This window comes from Nymphalis io, chromosome 20, assembly GCF_905147045.1.
Source record: "Nymphalis io chromosome 20, ilAglIoxx1.1, whole genome shotgun sequence".
In the NCBI taxonomy this organism is placed as follows: domain Eukaryota; kingdom Metazoa; phylum Arthropoda; class Insecta; order Lepidoptera; family Nymphalidae; genus Nymphalis; species Nymphalis io.
This window is the reverse complement of record NC_065907.1, coordinates 9,299,449-9,309,791: the sequence shown is the minus strand read 5'-3', so window position 1 is coordinate 9,309,791 and position 10,343 is coordinate 9,299,449. Positions and strand designations below refer to the sequence as shown.

At 33.1% G+C, this 10,343-nt stretch overlaps 2 protein-coding genes across 2 annotated transcripts; one reads left to right on the top strand and one right to left on the bottom strand.

Moving 5' to 3' along the window:
- Nucleotides 1–742: 742 nt before the first annotated feature.
- Nucleotides 743–3,921, bottom strand: LOC126776406 (dynein regulatory complex subunit 4). Its single transcript, XM_050498903.1, has 6 exons — nucleotides 3,246–3,921; nucleotides 2,733–2,920; nucleotides 2,519–2,637; nucleotides 1,787–1,898; nucleotides 1,564–1,706; nucleotides 743–1,165 (listed from the first exon to the last, which is right to left on the bottom strand). The coding sequence occupies exons 1-6, from the start codon at nucleotides 3,904–3,906 to the stop codon at nucleotides 1,081–1,083; spliced, it is 1,308 nt and encodes a 435-aa protein (XP_050354860.1). The 5' UTR covers nucleotides 3,907–3,921; the 3' UTR covers nucleotides 743–1,080.
- A 612-nt stretch (nucleotides 3,922–4,533) lies between these two features.
- LOC126776619 (uncharacterized) lies at nucleotides 4,534–8,200 on the top strand. Its single transcript, XM_050499270.1, has 4 exons — nucleotides 4,534–4,835; nucleotides 5,358–5,474; nucleotides 6,796–6,900; nucleotides 7,976–8,200. Exons 1-4 carry the CDS (start codon nucleotides 4,596–4,598, stop codon nucleotides 8,198–8,200), a joined length of 687 nt encoding a protein of 228 aa, XP_050355227.1. The 5' UTR covers nucleotides 4,534–4,595.
- The last annotated feature ends 2,143 nt before the right edge of the window (nucleotides 8,201–10,343 follow it).

The window sequence follows — 10,343 nt, the reverse complement described above, 5'->3', positions numbered from 1 at the left end:
TTTGTAACTGTTGCCTTATGAACATTTTGTATATAAAATATAAATGACGATTAGTAGTAAATAATACATTTATTGGCTTCAAACATCGTTTTATTTATTAAAACATGCCCCTTAGTTAAGTTTGATTTTTATTCGTGAGGTATAAGGTTTATTTTTATCTATATAATGTAATTAAATATTGACGCTTGCAATTGTATTATTGCAATATTTTTGTTGTAATTCTTACATTCTTTTTCAGTCAAACAAAGATTATTATTATCAAAAAGTAATAAAGATAAAATAAGATTATAAATACATTTAAAATTATTTTGCTTGAAAACTTATATTAAACATTTTGAAGTTTTAAATTACTTTCATCTAATACTCATATTGCCATATTATAGTTTAATGGAAGTGAGCCAGTGTATCTACATGCACATTGTAACTCACGCAGCATTGAGAGCAATCTATATTAATATTAGTAAATGAAGATTATTAAATAATAAAAATAAAACTTTAATTCGAATTTGTCTGATATTTATGATGAACAACTGTAAGATATATAAAATAATTTAAAAAGTTTTAATTACTTACTATACTAATATTATAAATGCGAAAAAAATTCTACCACAGAATTAATGACTTGTCCCGGTGCGTTTATGGTGTGTTTAAAATAAAATACAAAATGTGTTGTAGTGTAGTAAAAATTGTAATGAATTTATATATATAGAGAAACATGATTTTTATTTAGGTATCATTTTTTTTTTTTTTTTTTTATAGAATAGGAAGGCGGACGAGCATATGGGCCACCTGATGGTAAGTGGTCACCAACGCTCTTAGACATTAGCATTGTAAGAAATGTCAACCATCGCTTACATATCCAATGCGCCACCAACCTTGGGAACTAAGATTTTATGTCCCTTGTGCCTGTAAATACACTGGCTCACTCACCCTTCAAACCGGAACACAACAATATCAAGTATTGCTGTTTTGCGGTAGAATATCTGATGAGTGGGTGGTACCTACCCAGACGAGCTTGCACAAAGCCCTACCACCAGTATAGTCAGTCATTCCCTATGTATAATATTTTAGTAATCACGTCTATAGTTGATCTTTCGTTACTAAGCCTGCTGGACCTTGGCCGATGACAGGAGACAGACCAGCCACAGCGACAGCCCTCAATGGCCTGAAATAAATAAGTAAATAATTAAATGATGACGTTCTCCTGACCGATATCATATGAAGAGAGACAAACTAGCCAACTGCGCAGAATATATTATAGTGCACTTTTTTGCATAATGTTTCTCAATTTTAAGGATAATATTATTGATCGAAAGCGATTTCAATTTATTATTTCATCGTTAGTAACATTGAAATTGTTCGAACTATTTGTGATAATAATTTTAAGCGTTATCTAACAAAAATGCTCATAACTTACATAGTACTTAAGTAATTTATATCATATTGTGTGACTTAAAACTTCGACTAGAATATAAGAGATGGCGCTGTACGGTCCTGTTATACTATCTTGTTATCAAATCGTACGCTAGATGGCAATGTTTTGTAATTTTTACTAATACATACTTGAAACCTAATTCTTCAAGCGGTACACCCAATTTGGCCAATTTTGCTTCGTAAGTCGCCAGTAAATCATCATGAGCTTTGCGCAGTCTAGCTGTTTCATACCTCAAATCTTCAACTTGAGTGTCTTTTAATTTAATAAGATCCTGTTACAAAATATTTAGATTTTTTGAAATAAACAAAACAACAAAAGTTTTTTGTTTGCTTAGAATAGTGCGATACATACGTGTATCTCCCTCGGACCCAAGTCACGACCTTCGAAATTCTTCAGCTTAGCTTCTAGAAGTGCAGTTTTTAAAGACGCCTTTTGCTGCACTTCGAGCACTGCTTTTGAAAATCTGTTAAATAAATTATATACAATTATGAAAGAAAATAAAAACTAGCGGTCGTATTTTTAACTGTTGATTAATGGCTGCTTAGGTAAACACTCACGGCCTTATAGCCTTTACCAATTGCAAGCGAAGCAAAATGTACTGGAAGTTAAATTAAATTGGATTTGGAATACTGTTATATTATAAATACAACTATATAAAATATTCAAAACTATGTGTAGTTATAGCGTGAAATATGTAAATCTAAAGTTTATTTATTTATACTCCATCTTCAATTGGAATATAACTCTTATATAAACTATGTTTAGTGGGTATTTAGTTGAACACCATTTTCAATCCTTCTGTGATCATTGATTTTACATATGGAAGACGAAGACCAAGCTCTATTTCGTGCCGAGCCATGCTCCAGAAATAACAAAGTCATACCGGATTATATTTGATTATAAAAATGAATGTTAGCATATATGCTTGATCCTGAACACTATTAAGCCGATCACCATGAAAGTTGGCACATACTTATTATATGGATATTTTTATAGTATCCATTTTGTTGTACCTCGGCGTTAGATAGCGATGCAGCATATGTATATAATTCAATTTAAGATAAATATTGATATAACGGTCACCTTGCTTTAAGTTCGTCTCTTTCTGTCAATATTCGGTCGAATCTAACTTGCAAAACTTCATATTCCCATTTGAGAACTTCGAATTGTTCCTCAAGAGACGCCAATTGTTTTGTTTTCGCCTGATAATAAAACGATACGTATTAAAAATGTATACTCTAGTAATGAAATAATTAAATTTAATTCTTTATATAAATGGCGGATCAATGTTACTTACAGCTAACGCGGCCTTATCGCGGTCGTAGTTCGACATCTGCCGTTTCAACTCTTTGTTATCAATAATAGCCGCTTCGAGTGGCTCTCGAAGGCCCTTGGCCTCAGCTAAAGCATCCCTGGCTATCTTCTCAGCTCGCTCTTTTATTTTTTGCATTTCTTCCATTTGTTGCTTCAAGCTGCTTATAAGACCTTAAAAAAATAGTTATTTAGACTATAATAAAACGTTATTCTCTATATAATATTATTTATAAGGCCAAGATGGCTAAGATGGCTCGACATTTGATTTTGAAGCAGAAAATGCGGGTTCAAGCCCAGGTAATCACTGATTTCACGTGCTTAAATTGTGTGGAGGAAAAAATTGCGAGGAAATCAGCATGTTTTATATGTAAATAGGGTAGATATGTATTAGCGCGGATAGTAGAAAATGCTCCAAAAACTCCTCAAGAGGAGCATAAGACTTTACGCAACCGTAGTACAATTACTGGCTGTTACTTAAATTAAAAAAGAAGTTAACCTAAATTATTTAAAGTGATGTCATTGTAATAATTCTTCAAATCGGAGAAGGCTCTCTCGTGATGAGCTATCAAATCTGACAACTGTTTATTTTTCCTTTCCTCAACTTCAGCGATTTCCGTCCTATGTTTCACCGTTAACTCGGTCTTTGTTTCATGTAATTTTTTGTCTGCTTTGTCTTCTATCTGACGAGCTCTCTCTTCAAAGTCAGCTCTGGTTTTAGATAATTCCTCAGCGTGTATCAATTTCGCTCTTCGTAGCTCATCCTGGGCTGCTAACATTTTCTCTCTAATTTCTTGTCGCAAAGATCTTTTATCATTTAGAAGTTCAAGTTCTTGTTCAGTGTGTTCTTCTTTGGCTGCTTTCAGTGCCACTAAATTTTCAGCCCTTAAAGCTGCTGCAGCGGCTTGTTGTTCATATTTTAAATGTTTGATTTTTTGCTTTTCAGTTTCAAGTAAAGCTTCATTTTCTTCTTGCGCTTCTTCAGTAGCTCGTTCTCTATTCCTCAATTCAGCTTTAGCTTCTTCGAGCTGTTGTCGCGTGATCTCCCAAAATGTTCTAATTTTATCTCTTTCTAACTGGAAGTAATTACGCTCCTCTCTTTCCTTATCAAGTTCTTCTTTTACTCTTAGTGTGAACTGTTCAAGTTTCTCTCGAGTCATTTCGGAGGTATCAACTCCATCGATGACAATTGCTGAAAGATGAATCAACAAGTAAAGTTAATTATCAGTAAATATTAACATATTATATTTAAAGAGGCCCTATAGTTACCAGGTGCTTTTTTGCCACCGCCTTTTCCTCCTTTTGGCGCCTGAAATAGAAAAAAAAATAATGTGCATACATTCTCTATTGAGAACAAAGATAAAATTAAACAATAATTAAAATTGCTCATTGGTAATGAAGTATTATTTTATATAAATGACTATATCTTACCATGTTTTAAGAAAGTTGAATCGGTACTATTGTTGGATGAAAATTAAATTGAAGTAAATTACGGTGCAAAATACAGGTACTATAAAAATAAAAGCGTTGTCAAGTATAACGCTTTGCAACCATGGAAACTGTTGCCATGCAAATGTTTTTAATATAGATAACAATAAAATCGATTCAGAACAAGTTTTAATATAATATTTTCTAATCTTAATTATAATTTATTTCAATATTAAAATATAAATGTCTTTAATAACTAATAAATAATTACATTTTATGATATTTTATTAAATTACGTCATAGATGACGGACTTCAAAAGATTGTTAATAATATCTGTCAGATGGGTAAAACGAAAATCATGAGTGAAATATGCAAACTATAAAATAATTTGGTAAATCCCCGTTATCTTATAAATTCAAGATGATGTCAGAAGCTTGTAGCTGCTTTATTTATTCAGCTATAATACTAAGTCTGTTCTTCATTGACTATCTCTTAGGGAATGGCCTTGTTGTAAAGTTGCAGAGAATATTTTGTAAAGTTTTTTGTGGTATTCGTAAATACGTGAGAGAAGAAAAGTATTCACAGATAACGGGGAACGAGAATTTCATCAATTTGCCGGTTCTGGTCTCCGAAATTGTGTCCCTTGGATTAGCAATAGCGGTAATGTTTGATATATGAAATAATTTATTTTTTGTGAAGTGGGAGCCCATAACTTCCAATTATTGATTAAGATCTGTTTATCTTTTTTTTAAATAAACCAAATAGGGTCACTTAACGGTAAGTGGTTACCACAGTCAATAGACATCACATTGACCTTACACCAACATTGGAAAGTAAGATGTTATGTCCTTTGAACTAGTTCTTGCTTGCTTACTCACTGACCGTTCAAACAATACTGTATTGTAATTTGGAGTTAGAACACGTGATGAGGCGGTGGTAACTACCAAGGCGGACTTACACAAAGCTCTGTCACCAAGATAAGTTATTTGTTAAGGAGGTGATTTATGCATTATTCCATAAAGCTGTTCTAGTTCGTGCAGGTTTCCTTTCGTTTTCCTTCAATGCAGTACTCTGCGTGCGATATGATTTATAAACACAGTTAATATCTACGTTTTCTTAACTATTAACATTATTAATACTATATTTTTGTTATATGAGTTAAACATATTTAATAACTTTCAGTTTTTGAATAAATACAAACATAACCGTGGCAAGGACAAAATTGATGATCTTCTTCAAGAAAGTAGGGAGGCGTTACGGCAGACCAATGAGTTTCTTGAAAAATGGCGTCTAAGACGGGTGAAATGTTTAATTACGTTCATTGAATTTTAAACCCATTATTTCGTGTTCTTCTAGAACTATCAAATAATTAAATCAAAAACACAAAATCAAAATACTTTATTAAATAAGCATTACACTTACTTATTTATAGTCAAATTAGACTACCAACGGAACTGTCTGATTCACTGACGTTATGCAGTTGAGTAACAGTAACAGCCTATGAATGTCCCACTGCTGGGCTAGGCCTCCTCTCTCTTTTGAGAAGAAGGTTTGGAGCTTATTCCACCAAGCTGCTCCAATGCGGGTTGGTAAAATACACATGCGGTAGAATTTCAATGAAATTTGACACATGCAGGTTTCCTTACGATGTTTTTCTTCACCGTCAAGCACGAGATGAATTATAAACACAAATTAAGCAAATGAAAATTCAGTGGTGCTTGCCCGGGTTTGAAGCCACGATCATCGGCTAAGATTCACGCGATTCACTAGGCCATCTCCAGGAGTAATTATTTTGTATTTGTTCCTTGTACTAATGTTATGAGTATTGCATTTTCTCACTAAGTTATATTTTTCCGTTCATACATAGCATTACGTAATACGTATTGAGAAGCAACAGTTAATATTTTAATAATATTATTAATTAATATGTAAGTATGCTTCCTGCTTCCCCCTTCCTTAAGTCCACGCGAGCTGGTTCTCGATGTCACCGCCTAACTGTGACATCAATTCCATCGCGAACAAAGAAATTTGGCAACTCCTTTCTTTGTCGCACTTCCAAAAAATGGAATTCCTTACCAGCTCACGTATTCCCCTCCTCTTATAACCCGGGTTCCTTCAAACGAGGCGTGAAGAGGCATCTTGCGGGCCGGCAAGGCGAAGGCGGCTAGTGCAGAACGTTTTTCCCGTCTGTACTGGCCGTCGTCGCATTTGGACTCTACTACCACTTACCATCAGGTGGAGTAGAGTCATTTGCCCTCCCGGCGATATAAAAAAAAAAAAGTATAGTTTCGTTATACATAATACAATTAAGAACAGTATCCGTGCCAGAGTCTAAATATTGAATAATGCTACTACTAAAATTGTGCCCTTTTATTCTATTGTTGATTATCAAGTTCTTAGTTAATTTTTAAAATGTGCAACTTCTTAAAATGAAGAACTTAACCAAAGACTGCTTTGTACGTGAGTGTTTTTATGCGTAGTAGTGTAATCTGTAGAAGTTGTGTCTATGTAGGGGTGAATATATGACTGTATATGTATACATAGCTGTATATACATATGATAATGTGTTATATATATATTTAATTTTTATTAATTTTTGTATTAAATTTTATTTTTGTAGATAAATTGGCAGGTCCCAAGCGAGTATTCGTATCTAGATGAAGAACCACAGGAGATTAAGCCTCTCAAGCTCGAGGTGCCGATCCTTCACATGGCTATAGTCGACGTGAGTCATTAATCAAATTATTAAAAATTTATAAAAATAAGTTTTAACAAAAATAATACTGTAACTTAAATAAATTTATTGGTGGTAGGGCTTTGTGCAAGCTCGTCTGGGTAGGTACCACCCACTCATCAGATATTCTACCGCAAAACAGCAATACTTGATATTGTTGTGTTCCGGTTTGAAGGGTGAGTGAGCCAGTGTAATTACAGGCACAAGGGACATAAAATCTTAGTTCCCAAGGTTGGTGGCGCATTGGCTATAAGCGATGGTTGACATTTCTTACAATGCCAATGTCTAAGGGCGTTTGGTGACCACTTACCATAAGGTGGCCCATATACTCGTCCACGTTCCTGTTCTATAAAAAAATAAAAAATAAATAAATAATAATTCGATCATTTCGGTGGTAGAGAAATTCAATGTTTTCATTTTAATTCGTTTTCGTCATATTTTTCTTTCAATTAAAAACTGTTAGGACTGTATATATTACAATACCCTTTTAATACAATACATTAATTAAATGAATCAGATTACAAAAGCGATATTAAAATTTTATTTATTTGTCTTGTGACATATGTTATTTGAAATGCAGAATCGTGAGACAAATATTATATATTCCTTACTACCTCGTTGGTCTAGTAGCTTGATGTAAGGCCGCAGACCCGGAGGTCTGGGCCTGGGTTCAATTCCCAGGTCGGGCCAATAAAAAGTTATTGGGTTTTTCAGTCAGAAAATTCTCAGTAGCAGCCCGGTGTCTAAAATTTGGAAGAGTGTACACTCCAGTGCCTCGGAAAGCACGTCCTGCGCCTGAACTCTTTCCGGTCGTGTCGGATTGCCGTCCCGAGAGTTATGAAATAGAGAGTGTACCTGTGTTTGCGCTCACACTTGTGCACTATAATATCTCCTGCGTAGTTGGTTAATATCTCTTGAGATTGGCCGCCGTGGCCGAAATCGGTCTGGAGGATATTATCGTTATTATTATTATATTCCTTATATGTAATTTTCTTGTGTTGTGTTGCAATAATCCTGATTATGATATGTATGTAAATATTTATTTATAAATATTTCTTTAATAAAGACTCTTGGTTCTACGAAGATCCGGTCAGACCGTGGAGACGCGGGTGACATGGCCAGTACCACAGAATCCACGCTACTTTCAATGACGTCTCTACTCGATGACGATTTGCAATCGATTCCTGAAGTAATAGGTGAAGATATAAACGATACGCTGCAAGAGATTGAAATCCGAGATCGATATTTATGGGATGTTTTAGAAGAAGATGCGAGTTTAGAAGAATTTTAATGTTCATTTTTGTTCCGAAATTAAATGTCTTTAAAATTATTAAATGAAATCATGTTGATCTTTATTTAGACTTTTATTTTCAAACCAAGATCTTTTTACTGTGTTTATTTATTTATTATAATATCAACACTAACAAGAAGTACACTAATAAATACAACTGAGTCTTTAAACATGACGTTATATAAATCAAGTGTCTCTTTAATTATAGATGTTGCAAAATATATCAACATTTCGAGTTAACAAAAATAATAATTTTAAAAATTAAAATATTTATAACAAATAGAAAAGATATTAACAATTAAATTATTATAAAATTATCACATGATTGGTATAAAATAAATAAAATATTAATGTCTGAGAACTGTTAAACTGGTAAAATTTTTGAATACGATTAAAAGCAAACAAAAATAAGAGGTACATTTATAAAAAAAAAGAAGTTAAAAATAAAAATTTACAGATAATTTTTTACGAAAATAATTTAATTTGTCACTAAAAATAGCAATTATAACAGTTTCGTTCGACACTTTCTTATGGCTAATCGTATTATTGAGCATTTTGTAATATTATTAGTTAATTGGATAGTAGCACCCCTGACGGGAGTGAGTAAGTTTTTTAACGAACTAAATTTTAACAACATTACTAAATAACAGCCTATAAGTTTACTGGGCTAAGGTATCCCTCAGCTTTTAAGAAGTTTTGGAGCTTAATTCATCGCGCTGCTCAAATACGGGTACACATTACACATATGGCAGAATTTCATCCGACACATGCAGGTTAGCATAAGCACAAGAGGAATTATAAACTCAATTTAAGCACATGGAAATTCAGTCATCTTTATTGAACTCGTATTCTTCGGTTAAGATTCATGTGTATTAGCTATGTGTTGAGATTACCTCAATGTTTATAATTAAGTGAAATATTACACTAATCCCACAAAGGTCTGAGCCACACTTTCAGCGTCAAATGCTCTTAAGTAGCGAAAATCCGACAGATATTAATTTAATACCGCACATAATAACCAACGCATTATTTGAAGATCGTAATAAATTTTATCGTATTTTGAACTTTATGGCGAAAGATTTAAAGGCTTTCGTGGAAATAATTATTGCGTGTAAAGATTTGATTATTGGTTTTAATGTCGCTTTGATCTCAGGCTCAGCAGGGCGCCTAATAAGTTAGGGTGTGATCATAGAATTTTGCGCTAATCGTGAAGTTATTAATAACAGGTAATGTATTTTTGATATTAGATATTTGTTGTATCTTTCACATTTTAGTATTTAGATGTCTCAGAACTGACAATCCATTTGTTTGCTCGTTTTTCTCTCAAAAAATTAACTGCATTTTTATTTAAAAATCTTAGTTCCTGGATACTAAGCTGTTACTTGCGGGTGTTATATACTTTATATATATACATGCTAACCTAATTGTTTCGTTTGCCCATAAAGCTTTGATTCGAATCCTGATTTATGTCACTAAATTAATATTTTATTTATCAATAGTTTTTTACCGCTAATGCTTGTTTCATAAACTTGGCGTGTATACAATCTACGATTTTCACGATTATTTTACATTATAATATAAATATAATAAAAAGAATGAACTTTTTTTTTTACTTCTATTGTTGTTCCACGACTATCTTATCAATCAGCTTAAATGCCTCGTTTGTATTGTTAGCCACAATAAGTATAATATAATAAGGCCGCAGGTCCAAGTCCTGAGGTACAAGGTCCACTTGTGCACTATAATATGTCCATCGCGAGAGACTAACCATAGATTGACTTGCCTTGGCCAAAATCAGTCAGGAGGACATTTTTATTTGTTTTGTTACGCAAAATTAGTCTTCAAATTGAACTAACAGTTTCTTTATAAAAGCGCGTTTATATAAACTGTCTAGTTTTGTAATATTAACTAATATAATATAATAGTATAATATCCTGGGACATTATTCACACAAGGCCATCTGATCCCAAACTAAGCAGAGTTAGTACTATGGAAACCAGACAAATAAAATACTACATTTCCTTTTTAAATACATACTTATATAGATAATTACACGCAAATTCAGGACAAACAGACATGTTTATACACACAAATGTCATAGGCAGGGTACGCGAAAGGCAATCTACCAAACACGCCAACTGGC